This window comes from Labrus mixtus, chromosome 21 (genome assembly GCF_963584025.1).
Source record: "Labrus mixtus chromosome 21, fLabMix1.1, whole genome shotgun sequence".
In the NCBI taxonomy this organism is placed as follows: domain Eukaryota; kingdom Metazoa; phylum Chordata; class Actinopteri; order Labriformes; family Labridae; genus Labrus; species Labrus mixtus.
Window position 1 is genome coordinate 2,843,945 of NC_083632.1, and position 14,632 is coordinate 2,858,576.

Genomic DNA, 14,632 nt, shown 5'->3' on the forward strand with positions numbered 1-14,632 from the left:
AATCGTTTGTGTTTTCGTTTTAATATTTTAATTCAGTGGCTCTCATTCCACCAGAAGGTCGAGAGTTTGATCCCCAGCTCCTGCAGACACATGTCTAAGTGTCCTGGGCAAGACACTGAACCAGAAATTGCTACCCCTGCTGCGTCAGCGGCGAGTGAATGTGCATGAATAAATAACATTTACCCGAGAAAAAAAAGTATTACGCCACACATCCAGCCAGCTAGCTTAGCATTAAGTCTGGAAACAAGGGGGACGAATGCACCTGGAAACACCTGGAGCGCTCTCTGATCCACGGGTTTGATCCAGTTTGCACATTTTTCTACCTTTCCATGTGACTAGTGATTTTTTGTGCAGAGAACTAAAAACAAAACATGTAGACCCGCTAACTCCTGTCAACCTTTCCCCTTTATTTTTAGTCCATACGTGAAGCTAAGCTATTTAGCTCCTGGTTGTAGCTTCATATTTCACATTTCAACTTGAGGAAGAATCCCTGAGTACTCATTATCAGTCTTTGAAACCAAGCCTGAGTAACTTATGTGTGTTGGTAGACTATAGATTACTCCTCTGGTTGCTAAAAACACAAAACCTTGTGACAGACATAAAGACACCTCCCTGGATACAAACTTCCATATGATTTATCGCCCCAATATGTTTTAAATAAACAGTCAAATCAAATGTGTTGCAGGCAGAGGAGGAACCTGCTCAAACTACAGCTCTACTTGCATTGAAAGCATCTTTTACAGCATGATAGGTGTAAATAAAGTTGTTCTCTCCAGTCTTTGAGGATGTTTTCTGTCTCCCTCAGGTCAGCCCTTTTCTCTTTTGGAGCCATGGCCGATCCCAGCTGGTGGAAGCTGACTTTCTCCCGTAAGAAGAAGTCCGAATCGAAGGTCCTGTACGAGATCCCGACCGAGTACGGCAGCAACACGGGAAAGAGCAAAGAGCACCCGAGCAACAACAACCCCCCCGCCGACCACATAGACAGCCAGTTTAACGCCCGACTGGAGAAGATTGTGGACAAATCCGCCACAAAGGGCCGGCACGTCAAGGTCTCTCACTCCGGACGCTTCAAGGAGAAGAAGAAGGTCCGAGCCACGCTGTCCGAGAACCCGAACCTGTTCGCAGAGAACAACCTCAGTGATGAGAACCATAAAAACAAGACTGAGAAATAACACACAGGGCCCCCCAAAAAACGCACATACTTGACCATGAAATGTTTCATATATGCATTTTTAAAATCTTAAAAACACGTGCAAACAAAAAACATGTGCAGCCTGAGAGTTGGATAAACACCTGTCACCTGGCACCACACCCAGGTAGATACTGTTACCAGTGGACTCACCCATACAAACAAACTGGTATCAGTAGAAAAAACCACTGATACAAAACACCAGGACTTTTTTTTCTAACGTTTATAGTCCTGTCTTTTTCTGACTTTTCATCCTCAAATGGATGAAATTTACCACCAAAGAGTCTCTTTATCATGAAAACAGCTCATTGAAACTCATGCAAACATCTTAAACAAATAAATAGTAACACAACTGTAAATATTTTGTATTATTATAGATGCAGATTTTTGGTTTAGTCCTCATTTTTTATGTCTAAACAATCAATAAAAAAGTAAAGAAGTGTCTCTATATGGTGCATTTAAACCACATTGAATTGTTAAGCATTTTTATTATGCAAAAGAGAGACTTGATTTAAATGTCTGTTTGTGAAATATTGTGAATATATATAATAATTATCTATGCAAATGCAACAATCTATGCAACACTCTTGCAAATATCCTTTTTAATGAAAATTAATTTAAAGGTCATATTATATAAAACACACTTCACCATGTTCCTCTAACTCTAATGTGACTCTACTCTGTCTACAAACCCCCTAAATATCAGAAAAGTCCATCCTCTCTATCTTTAGCCTGCTCCACTTTTCAGAAAATGTGTGCTCAAACAGGCCGTTTGGAGATTTTCCCTTCATGACATCACAAAGGGCAGTAGTCCCTCCCTCAGGTGGGTGTCACTCCCACAGCTAGGTGTTTGTTCTGCCCTCTGAGTCTGCTTTCTCACCGTAAACAATAGGACATGGAGCGAGAAAGACCGAGTACACCCAAGCCCTTCCAGAGAGGGGGCGTGGTCAGACACAGGTCATTTACATATTTAAAGGTACAGACACAGAAACAGCCTGTTCTGAGCAGGGTTGAAATAGAGGGGTTTATAGACATGATCAAATACAGGATCAGAGTGGATTTAGAACAAGAAACTTCACACATGTTTTGAGGAGCTCTGAGACTTATTTAAACTGAAGAAGAGGAGGAGGATATGTGACCTTTAATTTTTTTTATAATGAATGATAAAGTGGAATTAAAGCTAATTTTTTATGTCAAAACAATCAATCAGGACGAGAAGAAATGTCTTCAAACGGTGCAAACCAAACCCCAGTTGATTTTTATGCATTTTTACGACCAGAGCAAATAAAATGTCTGTGTGTGAAATTATGTGCTTCCAAAATTCAAAGAAGAAGAAGAAGGATGTGTTGGTATCATGTTTTCACGTAATCTTTTCTGACTTTCTGTGCGCAAACTTGTGGTTCATTTAAGTTCAGAAAGGATCTTTAAAAATGAAGGAAACGTAGAAACAATCGTACAAAAATCATGAAGAATAAAGAGTAAGAGAGTAAAATTATTTTTATCATCGTGGATGTTTTCTGGGAGATTTACTTTGTTATGTTTGAACAACCCATTAGAAAATAAAGAAAATATGCTGTGCAACCAAACCCTTGTTTTTATTTGTTTGCATTTTCACGATCAAAAGAAATAAAAACTTGATTTTTCTGTTCTTCAGTCAGATCTGTGCATACACTCACATGTTGTATGATGCATGCAGACAGGCGCTCTGTCAGACTTTAAGGTATGTCACCTTTATTTGCACATGTACGTTGATGATTTAGGTGACTCAGCCTGTTAGTGTTCGTTTCAGGTAACCCAGAGCAGGTTGTGTTTTCACCTGAGCCCGTGTGTGCAGCTTTCTGTTGGCATGGCGACAGAAAGCAGACACGGACACCCGATCCAGCTTTGTGCTTCTACATTTTGTAATAATGAATTACATCAGAGGGACTGCGGGGTCAGACCAGCTGGTGGTGACTGAGCAGTGAGTCATGGGGCCGCATTCACTTACTTTACTCGAGTAAAAGTGCATACATCGTACAGGTATGAAAGTAATAAAAAGTATACCGCCACAGCAAAATTTGCACATTTGGCTGCTGTGCTTTAAAGTTTGTGAGCTCTCAGGGGGGCCCCCTACTGAGTCTGGGGCTCCAGTCAGTTGCCTGCCTTGCATGTGGACAAGCAGCACCTCTGCATGTACAGAGGTTACAGTCCTTTAAGAGGGCGGCCTGGGGTTCGAATCCCACCTGTGGCTCCTTTCCCCCATGTCAATCCCCCACTCTCTCGCTCCCTGATTTCCAACTCTATCCACTGTCCTGTCTCCCCAAAAACAAATCTTATATGTGTCAAATTTTCAATATGAAAATAACATTAAAAATTGAGGATTCACAAAATAAAGAGAAGAAGACGATGACTTTGAGAGCTGGGGCCCCAAGCAGCGCCTCTGTACCAATACAACCCAGCATTTAATGCACATTACACATAATGCACAGGATCTGTAAAAAACACATCAAGAAAGATAAGACAACAAAGGTAAGAGAATATAAAAACATATAGGGACACCATGACGCTGCTGCACAATCCACACAGCCTTAACAAACAGCGTTCAGACTTTTGATTGACGTGGGAACAAGAGAGTTTTTATAGCGGTTCAGTTGACATCGGGGGACTTTACTGTATCGTCTGCCAAGAAGGTAGAAGCTCAGACTCAGAGTGGAGGATGTGAGACGGGTCAGACTGGCACAGAGTGTTGTCTGTTATGCGTTATTTGAAGCAGGTTTTCAGACAGATGATTTTTTTTATTGATTTTCTCTTTTAAAGAAAACTGGACATCCATGTGACATTAACGGAAACAACAATGACACAAGACCAGCTTGTATAAAATAAGAAATGAAAACGTCATGTCAGTATTACTTTACAGGTTAAGCGTTAATATGACTTTATTTAATAATTTTGTGGAGCTACATTCAGCATGGCGGGACATTGAGCTAAACTTAAGATATTTTTTTTTTTTTTAAGTTTAAAGGCCTTTTTGCCTTAATAGGATCGGACAGTTGAAGAGAGACAGGAAATGTTGGGAGGCGAGAGATGGATATGAGCTGCAGCAAAGGGCCGTGGTCGGATTTGAACCCACAGCCACTGAGGACTAAAGCCAACATATCCAACATATTCATTTACTTTTACTTTAACTTTAACTCTGCACTGTAACGTTTAACTCTTTCTATATTTTAACTTTATTTATTTCAATTAATTTCATTTGAATTATTTTTATTTTATTATATTCTTATTTAATAATTTCAGTGTTTTTTAAATGTTCTATTTTAATGTTTCTTTTCTTTCCTCTGTCATGATGCTTTTTGATGTCTTGTGTGAAGCACTTTGAATTGCCTTGTTGTTGAAATGTGCGACATAAATAAACTTGCCTTGCCTATAAAGAGGTGCGACAGTGGCCTAGTGGTTAGTGCACCTACCGCATGTACAGAGGCTACAGTCCTTGAGAGTGGACAGTCCAGGGTTCAAATCCGACCTGCGGCTCACTCTCTCTCCATCGCTGATTTTCCAGATCTGTCCACTGACCTGCCCCAAAAATAAAACCTTAAAAAAACAAATTCCAAAATGGCTCCAGAAACACATCCAAAACATAGCTTGAGCCAAAAAATAAACTTTAACTATCTGATAAATGAAGTTAAGTTAAACTTCTCAGGTGTTGTGCAGAAGAAGCATCAGGAGGCATGTAAAGAAAAAGAAACAAAAACAAACAGAAGCTTTAACTTGTTCTGAAGGACATTACATAAGTAAACGTGTTCAGTTAAATCCTCCTCAGTGCCCAAGTTGACTTTGTGAAGAGAGTAAAATAAAAGAATGTGTGCAAAGAGTCGTACTGCCGCCACCTGCTGGACAAAATACACACCGTCACCCGTTACAAATTAAACTTTATTAATGGCTCTAAATCCACTTTTTACTTCATGTTAAAATATCATCTTCATTCATTTCATCAATAAACAATAATCTCATTCTCAGGCAGCACAAGACAAACACGACACACACATCATCGTTGGCACGGTTTAAATTCAGTCAGATCGACTGTCACAGGTTTAAGACTGATACAAACAACCAGGGGAATGTTTTCAGATTCATGTTTTCAGGGAACTTTTTGCCTTTATTAGAAGGACAACTGAAGAGAGACAGGAAGTGTTGGGAGGAGAGAGGAGGGGGGGTGACATGTAGCAAAGGTCCGAGGTCGGATTCAAACCCACGACTGCTGCATCGAGGACTAAAGCCTCTGTACATGGAGTACCTCGACATAACCACTAGGCTATCCAGCGCCCCATTTCCTTTCATTCTAACATTGAAAATGGACGACTTGAGGACAGTGGTACACGTTGTGCTTCTCAAGAAATACGACACAGTTTTCCTCGACCTTAAGGTTAACGATGGTGTTTCTGTCAATCATTAATCGACAGTCACAGTTGGAGTTTGTCCTCCTCGTTACGTCGGTGTACTTCCTGTTCGTCTTTTCATTTCTTAATGTGGAAAAAGTTTCAGTAATGTCGCTTCACAAGTCTGAAAAGTCCAACTGAAAAACTAAATGTGCTGACCTCGGGAGGTTTGAGGTTCAAAGACGATCGGCTTGTTGATGAACAACACACACACACACACACACACACACACACACACACACACACACACACACACACACACACCTCACTTCAGAACCTACAGATGAGCAGTTTTTTTTATCAACGATGATTAGTCTGTGTGTGAGTCTGTCGGGGGGGGGGGGGTTTCCTCTCATGGAGACAGTCTCTGGTAAACCCAGCCTCCCTCTGCGGCGTGCTCAAACTCCCTCGACTCCGACTCGCCGTCCTTCGGCTTTGTGAAGACGATTCGGTCGTGAAGTCTGTTGGTCTGACCCTGCCAGAACTCGATGAGGTACGGCTTCACGATGTAGCCCCCCCTGTTGACAGAGACAGAGAGAATAGGTAGTAGAGGCTGCTGAGTAAAGTGACCATCAGTTTTAACTAATCCCTGTAGTTAATGTAGCTGCAGGAGCTGGGGATCAAACCCCTGACCTTCAGGTTGAGAGACGACCGACTCTATCACTTAGCCACAGTCGCCCGAAATAAGTCAAGATCTCAGAGAAACAAGTGGACATTGCTCTTTATCATTGAAAAATGGAGTAAATAAAATGTATGTCTGCTGAGGGCTTCCATCTGAAAGTGAACTAGTGCATTTCCTTAAATCCAGCATCATTGCTTTAAAAGTCCCATATTCTTCTTTTTCTGGTTTTATATGCTCTTTAGTGTGTTTTACAAGTGTCCTGTGCATGTTTAGACACATCTATGTGCAAAAATTCAAAGTCTGTGGAAAAGCGGCTTCTCCTACATCCTCCTGTTAGCTGTAGCATTAGCTGCATGTAACGCTCGGTTCTAGCCCCCCTCGATAAAAATTTGTCAGTCCGACGTCATTGTCAGTGTGAGATCACTGATCTAAGCCCATTGGCTCGTTGTAGCAAGCCCTGCAGCTCATGTTGCACGCCCGTTAACTTCTGTAGCATGCCCACGATATGCCGTAGCCTGCGGTAGCACAGTAGTGCTAAGGTGCTAATGTTTATGCTCCCCTCGGAGCCAAAGTGGCTGCATTCCCAATATGGTAAAAGGGGCGGGACATTTCCGAGAACCGTGCTGAGCAACTGACCAATAACGACAGAGCCGACAGGCCGACCAATCAGATCAGACTTGGCCCACGCGGGGACTCTGAACGTGGGCACTTCAGAGCCTTAGAGAGAGAGTCAGAAGAGAGCCGGTGCATGGAGCGGCAGGACGTGAAAACAGACACTTTTTATAACTTCAGCTATTGTGAACATACAAAGGACATAATATGACCTCTTTAAATATGACTTGCAAAAAAAAAGTTTTCTAAAGTTTCCTATTATTTTAGGATATTTAAAGTTCATAAAATGTTAAAAATCTCACCAGTAGTCGGGCATCGGCACCTCTGTGTCCTTGTACTTCTCCAACAGCTCTGCGTTCTTCTGCCTCAGATACTAAAAGAAGAACACACACAGTGCAGCTAAAACCTTTGAGCGTTTCTGAATGAGCTACTTCACAAAGTTTGGAGTTCTGTTTTCTTTACGTCTCGGTCGGGCACTGGAGTGCTTTGTCGGCTCACGACGGCTCCGATCTGGCTGCTCTTCGGTCGGGAGTGGAAGTAGTCACACGAGCTCTGGAAGGGAATCCGCTCCACGTTGCCCTCAATGCGAATCTGCGTATTCAAATTCAGACTCGTTAAGATATAAATTAATAAAATGATCATCAGTAAAATAGAATTTGATGAGCACCTGTCGGTTGAGAGGCTCCCAGTAGAAGACCAGACATGCATGTGGATTGCTCTCCTGCAGACAAATCAAAATCAAGACAAGAATTAAACAGATCACAGTAACTGTAAGTAGACTTTAAGGTCTGTTGAAAGATCAGAAAGAGTTATGCAATTGTTGAATTTCTTTTATTATCATTTAATTCTTTCATCATTTAATACGTAGGTCATGAAGTCATAACCTTTTTCTGCTTTCAACATTTCCTGTTAGACTTACACACACACTCGTAGTGCCTACGCTCCTGTGAGGTCAGGATAAGTGTGCCATACATTGAAGCAAAACCACACAGGAGCTCGTAGGCGTTTAGCGTTTCTGAGTATCTGCTCGGTTCACGGTCGTCGAGCTGAAACCACATACGAACTTGGTATTACCTATGTCATGAACTAGGCATGACCTGTGGATGCATCACGTTTCTGTGAACGTGCATTGCTGAGGTGTTACAGGATCTTGTAGAGAATCTGATCGGGGTTCCTTTTTTTCTTTGCTAAATGAATCCACGTCACTCTGACTTCTGAAATCCCATCTTGGGACTTAGTCTCTGAGACCAAGATCTTTTAAAACCTCAAGTGTCTACACTCACAGGTTTAGACTTTGGTCTTTGTGTTTTCATTTGCTTTTCCATTTTTTTATATTTTTTACTTTCACTGTTTTGTATTTGCATTTGGAATATCATTTGAAATGTTTTAATACATTTTCGGAAACTTTTTGAAATCATGAGACTGGAAGTTCCCCTTGAGGACCCCGTGTACCTCGGAAGGTAAGTTCTGAGCAGTCACACCACGGCACACTTTTAATACTGATTTACATTACACACTTAACATCCTAGCGGGGGGAGTTCACAGTTGTTCCCTCTCTGGGGGGTAATCTAGAGTCCTGTACCAGGGGTTATCCTTGAATCTAATTATTCTAGAAATGAATGTTAGGCAGATAATCCTGGGGCTGTGATTATAACTTGTTCATCTGTCCTCCAAAGGGTGTTAGAGGAGTCATTTTACACAGCTCCTTCCACTAGGAAAGAGTAGACTAGCAGGTTGGTAGGGAGTGAGTTCTCACTTAGTTTTCTAATTAGTGAACTAATGTGTGGTGAGCTTCCGTTAGCTATACTAAAGTTATTCACCTCTTTTTGCATGTCCAGGTCAAATGAGGTCACATAGAGTCTGGATGTTTGCTGTATCAGGAATAAAGAGAGACCTGTCACTCACCAGCTCAGATCCCTTTCTGCTCTCATAGTTGCTAAAGAAGCGGAAACCTTCGTCGCTGTAACCTTTCAGCAGGACCATACGAGCAGACGGACGTCCATCTCTGTAGAAACAAAAAATTATAATAAAAGGTTGACATAACTCTAAGAAACTTAAATCAGACATCCTGTTTAACCTACTTGGAGGCTGTGGCGATGCACATGGCGTTTGCCTCTCCGATTTCAGGACACTTTGTGGCTTGATCGAACCAGTCTCCAAACTGTTTGACTGGGTCCAGAGAAACCAGCTGACTCTCCTCAAAGCACTGTGGGGGGGAAAAAAGAGTATTTAGGTGTGCATTATATTCATCAGGGTCAGCCCACAGGTGGAGGTCAATGACTGTTACATCTGGGAAACGTGAAAACCGAATCTTTCTCCAGCTGTTTCACGTATTTTATTTTTTGCATGCAGAATAAAAACAATGCACATGTTTTGTGCATGTTGCTGTTTTACAGACTTTACATCTGATGCAGCTGTAGGATTTTCAACCTTTACACATGTAACTCAAGGTCTCCCAGCTACACTCACCTCTTCATCTCCTTTATATTTCTTCCTCATGTCGCTCAGGTCCATGGTTGAACCGTCGCTCGTTGATTTCCGACTGAAACTCTGCAAAAACACGTTTTTATTACCCGCTGTCAAAGAGGCATGTGACGGAGGAATTCCACTAAATACACCAATACACCTCAATAAATCCACACTGAGTTTGCGCCTCATGCTTGTGGAACTGACGCTGACGTCAGTACGCATCCTCGTAAATAAAGGCTACGTAAAATATTATGAAAGTGTTTTGTAACATCACCAAATACTTTAAAACGTTGATGTTTGTAATTTTTATTTTTTTTGTAATTAATTTTGTAAAAAACAAATACATGATGTGGTTTACAGTCACACATTACAGTCAGTTAAAAACAAAAAAATAAAGAGACTGAAAAGTAATGACGTCGATTCGGCGTGATGCATTCAGGACCTAGTATTTCGGTGAGAAATTCCAATTACCATACCAAGTTGTACCCATTATGTGTATTATTTCCCAGTTTAATTTACAAAATTAATCTCTTTCCGTCTTTGAACATTACGAAGTTTATTTTTTTTAATATTTTAACAATTTTGATTGCCGACAAATTGGTCTTAAAATCGCCTCAAAGCCACAAAAGCTGGCAGACAAACAGAAAAATCTCAAATTAACACGGAAATTACGATTTAACTATTGCAGTAAAGTTTCATATGGTTTAGTCAGTGTATCTAAATTCGCTTATGATCTATATAAATGTAATAAACACACTGAGGATCAACGACTCACACAAAATTATATATTAATATAATATTATTATTATTATTATTATTATTATTATTATTAATATTTAGGTTAAAATGTTTTCGTACTTGCACTGTTGTTAATTTACTGCTCTGTGTGCCTTTGAATTGCCCCCCGGGGACAAATAAAGTTTCTTGAATTGAATTGAATTAAAAGAATCCGACGCGATTACATTTCTCTCTGCATGTCAGTGAATGCAGCATTTCTGTTTCCGTCACTTCCGGAATCGCTGTTTCCTGTCGAAGATGGCTGCGACCTTGTGTGTAAAATTGCTACCTAAACAGGGTAATGTATAATAAATACTGCATTTCTAGTTTCCCTTTGTGTCCGCCCGCAGTTGTTTATTTCCGCGTTGTTGATTTAAAAAAAAAAAAAAAAAAAAATGTAGAAGTGTCGGGAATTCTGTCGCTTCACCAGGTGTGTAACATACCTTGTTTCTGTTTTTCAGGATGGCTTCCCCTGACTCAAAGTGTTCGTCACGGCTCCAAAGCTGTGACTCGACACAAGAGACCGATGCATTTTATCAAACAGAAGCTGATGGCTGTGACAGAGTACATCCCTCCTGCTCCAGCTGTTCCTCCAGGTGCCTATCCCCGCGAGACCCAAAGCGTCCAGGAGGTAACACACATAAAATAACAATAATAATAATAATAAAATTTATTTATAAAGCTCTTATCAAAGTCACAAAGTGCTTTACTTTTTTTTTTTTTTTTTGAGGTCGATGACTTTGATCACTCGGATCATTTCAAACTCTTTTGTTCTCTTTTTATTGAATGCTTTAAAAAAAATTAAAACAGAAACAAGCAATGGGAAAAAAATACAAGGAAAAACTCTAAACATAAAATATTCAGAGGCTATATGTTCCCAAACAGAGTGCTTTACAGAAAATACACAAAAATAAAATCCTATTAAAAAAGCATGAAAAATAAAACAACAGTGCAGCAATCATCCAATGAACAGAGACAAAGATCAATCATCCAATGAACAGAGACAAAGATCAATCATCCAATGAACAGAGACAAAGATCAATCATCCAATGAACAGAGACAAAGATCAATCATCCAATGAACAGAGACAAAGATCAATCATCCAATGAACAGAGACAAAGATCAATCATCCAATGAACAGAGACAAAGAGAAACATCCTGGATGAAACAAGGATTATTAAAAATGTGTTTTTAAAAGAAGATACTGAAACATCTCTGACTTATTATCTCTCAGATAAAGTTAAATTACAATAAACCATAAATAACCATGTTGAGGTGTTTGTAGAGTTGTTACGTGTTATTAGGTTTACTCTCCACTCCAATGCAAACACTTCATGTAAACATCATTTATGCAGAAAGAAGAAAATAGAAAAATTGTTTCACAAAATGTAAAAACAGTTTGTGTTTGTACGGCTAAACGTGGATTTATGAAGAGAACAATATCTGTAGATAAATAGATAAATATACCAATTTCCCCCTCAAACATCAAGCTGTCACCATCAGAAGTCCATAGTCCATGTCCACTGCACCTTCTGTACATTTTGCGTTTTTTATATTTTACATTTTAGATTCTATTTTATATATTGTAATATCTTCTTCTACTGACTATTTAAGCTTTCAAAATAAAGTAGAAGAATAAAAGATAACTGGCCTCTCTATAGACAGATCAGAGACTTTTGTTCCGTATCACTGTGTGACAAACGCGTCTCTTCGTTCTCTGTCAGGAAACTCCCCTGATGTTGATCTTGAAGAGGAATTTGGAGAAGGTGTTCCAGGACTGTAAGATGATCGCCGTGGTCCAAGACAACGCCAGCAGCGCTGAAGACATGATGAGTCTGAGGCACAGACTTCACAAACATGACATCAAGGTCAAATTCTTCCCCAACGAGGTAATGCTGTTGTTGTTATTTTGAAAACATGGAATTCACTGTCTTTAGAAAATAATGCTACACAGCCCTTTTTTTGACACACTTGCACAAAAACTCCTGACCAGGCCGGACCCTTTAGTATTTTCTCCGCTGAATGTCAGAGTGAGCTGACGTGAGAACACAGCAGGATTTAATCAGGAGAATTCAACTCCATTTATTCCCTCTCCGACCGATTGTTGCACAACCACAGACTATTTTCACACGGCCGCTGCACGTTGTGATTAAACGGCTGCAGTATGTTCTTCCCCTCTTTTTTTTTTTCTCATTGTGATTCAGTCAAACTACAAAAAGGCAAATATTCCCATCATCGCGTCGTGTAGCGGCCTCTGTTTCTTTGTCAGCCACTTCCGCGTCATTCCTTTTACATCACATGTTGCATCAGGAGACTCTCCTCTCCTCGCTCCCGTCCGACTGGGTTGGTCTCCCCGCTGTGAGGTGCACGTGTGAATGGCCAGGTCAGGAGGATTTCAGTTGTGGTCCTCCTGAAATTTTGTAGATATGTGAAAACGTCTTCATATAACAGTGAGGGCAGGTGGGATCACAGATTGTTACCTCGAGCCCTGAGCACAACATCTTCCATTCTTCTATTGCCACTTTTCAACTATGAAATCCAGAACATTTTACATGTGTAAGTCATAACCAGGAGCTATTTATATAAATATAATATGTGCTGTTGGAATAAAAAAACTAACTTTGGCTCATTAATTCTATCTCCATAAATAAACACTTCTACAGAAAGTACATGTGAGCAGAACTCCCCTCTGGTTTCTTCTTTCAAAACAAACAACATGCTTTGATTCCCCTGTCATTTCACTCTTTTTGTTCCTTTTCCAGGTGATGCGGTCGTTCCTGAATAACAGCATTTACTGCAACATGGCTCCTCTGATCTTCGGCCCGACGGTCCTGATCGTCAGTAACGAGCCGAAGGTGAAGGAGATGCTGAAGACTCTGAAAGGCAGTCCACAGATGACGCTCCTGGGTATGTTTAATCTTCTTTGTGTTTCTATGCAAGGAGGAACTTTGCGCTGCAGAATGATGATGATTTGTTTAAGTTTTCAGCAGACAAAGATTGCATATTTGATGCTTCAGGCACACAAATTTATAAAGACGTTTTCTGTGAGTCAAGAAGCGCCGTATTTCCTTCAGATTCTGATTTTGCATCAATCATGACAGAAATATAACCCTCGTAAAAGGTGTTTTCCCTCCTGATTAAGTAAGGCGACTAATACGACTGACTGCAGCTAAATGCATTGATTATCTTCTTATTGAAACTATTAACTTAAAAAATAGGGCAGAACATCTGTATATTGACGCTTAAATCCTCAGGGAACTATTTTATTTTGCCAAACAATATTCAGAAAATCCTAAAGATGCTGAACTCAATGCACACTGAAATCTTTTTCTACTTACCGAGTTTTGTAAGTTAAGTCGGTATTTCTTCAATTATAAATGTTGTTTCAAACTGTTTGGATCCATTTGTGATGCAATAATCAAAACCTGGACTCTTCCCTCCTTCAGTGAAAAACAGATTCTGAGTGCGATGTTTTAACCGCAGCTCTTCCTCCTCCTCTCTCGTCTCAACAGGAGCGTGTATAGAAAACTCGTTGCTGAGTGCTCAGGGGGTGCTGAGCTACTCCAAACTCCCGTCGGTGACGGTGGTGCAGGGCGAGCTGGTGAGCGGGCTGACGATGATGACATCACGCACGGCCTCCCTGCTGCAGCGTCACCCGGCCCACCTCTCCGCCCTGCTGCAGCAGTACGTCAAACAGCAGGGCACAGACGCCGCCGCCACCGCCACCGCAGAGGAGGCAACGTAGAGCTTCAGAGGAAGCCACTGAGACTGATTTTTGATTCCAGCTGCTTTAGAGACTTTGAGTGGATGCAAACTGCAGAATTGAACTCCGTACCAAAGTTTAACAATGAGAAGAATTCTGCAAAGAAATACCCAACGCTGTAAACTCCACTGAATCCTTTTGTTTGCATCCATCAACTGGAGTGTTGTTGCTCCTGTGAATGAACTCTGCAGAAGTGTCATCATCTCCACAACAATATCTTTATTTAAGGATAAAGTCACATATTCAACACAAACTGTCTCTGTGTCTTTTTTTATGTGGACTCTGTCAGAATTGCATGTACAAGTTTTTAAGTTCATTTAATTTCCCCCAGTTAAACATATACCTGACATAGAGTGTGGCGAACTCATGCAAACCGCTCTGGCCAATATAAACACAAGTGGTCACAGATCCTGATTCGCTAATCTGCAGATTACTGCATGTTAATCTGGGTCAGTTAGGTCTATAATGACCTGTAGTTCTGAGGGAGACAGACATCACTCAGGAGGCTCAAGTATCTTTCAAAAACATCTTCATGGGAATTACTTACACTTAATCCATTGAAATAAGATGATTTAATATGTTTATGTATTAAATTTTGATCAGAAAAATCCACATGAGCCTCCTGCAAACAGTCGACTAAAGGGGTCTTTATCTATCTTTAGATAGATAGATAGATAGATACTTTATTGATCCCGAGGGAAATTCAAAGCATCCAGTAGCAGGTTACAAAGACATGACATGAAACATTTGTTACAAATTAAACCACAAAACCGACGCCCCCCCCC

General features: G+C 40.6%; 3 protein-coding genes and 1 long non-coding RNA gene across 5 annotated transcripts; 3 read left to right on the plus strand and 1 right to left on the minus strand.

The window, feature by feature from the left end:
* Positions 1 to 523: 523 nt before the first annotated feature.
* Positions 524 to 2,775, plus strand: prr15lb (proline rich 15 like b). The gene has a single exon (XM_061028435.1). The coding sequence runs from the start codon at positions 786 to 788 to the stop codon at positions 1,170 to 1,172; it is 387 nt and encodes a 128-aa protein (XP_060884418.1). The 5' UTR covers positions 524 to 785; the 3' UTR covers positions 1,173 to 2,775.
* Positions 2,776 to 4,265: 1,490 nt separating this feature from the next.
* Positions 4,266 to 5,847, plus strand: LOC132955561 (uncharacterized). The gene is made up of 3 exons (XR_009665937.1): positions 4,266 to 4,281; positions 5,405 to 5,694; positions 5,779 to 5,847. It is a non-coding gene; the product is annotated as an uncharacterized LOC132955561 (long non-coding RNA).
* Positions 5,848 to 5,894: 47 nt separating this feature from the next.
* pnpo (pyridoxamine 5'-phosphate oxidase) lies at positions 5,895 to 9,573 on the minus strand. The gene is made up of 7 exons (XM_061028446.1): positions 9,308 to 9,573; positions 8,920 to 9,044; positions 8,744 to 8,843; positions 7,506 to 7,559; positions 7,301 to 7,429; positions 7,141 to 7,211; positions 5,895 to 6,122 (listed from the first exon to the last, which is right to left on the minus strand). Exons 1-7 carry the CDS (start codon positions 9,527 to 9,529, stop codon positions 5,957 to 5,959), a joined length of 867 nt encoding a protein of 288 aa, XP_060884429.1. The 5' UTR covers positions 9,530 to 9,573; the 3' UTR covers positions 5,895 to 5,956.
* A 707-nt stretch (positions 9,574 to 10,280) lies between these two features.
* On the plus strand, positions 10,281 to 14,090 carry mrpl10 (mitochondrial ribosomal protein L10). 2 transcript variants are annotated; one of them, XM_061028488.1, is made up of 5 exons: positions 10,281 to 10,382; positions 10,546 to 10,715; positions 11,809 to 11,973; positions 12,847 to 12,991; positions 13,597 to 14,090. In XM_061028488.1, exons 1-5 carry the CDS (start codon positions 10,292 to 10,294, stop codon positions 13,827 to 13,829), a joined length of 804 nt encoding a protein of 267 aa, XP_060884471.1. In that variant the 5' UTR covers positions 10,281 to 10,291; the 3' UTR covers positions 13,830 to 14,090. The 2 variants fall into 2 exon arrangements, with proteins under 2 accessions (XP_060884471.1, XP_060884472.1); XM_061028489.1 differs by having other exon boundaries at positions 10,327 to 10,382; positions 10,515 to 10,715.
* Positions 14,091 to 14,632: the final 542 nt, after the last annotated feature.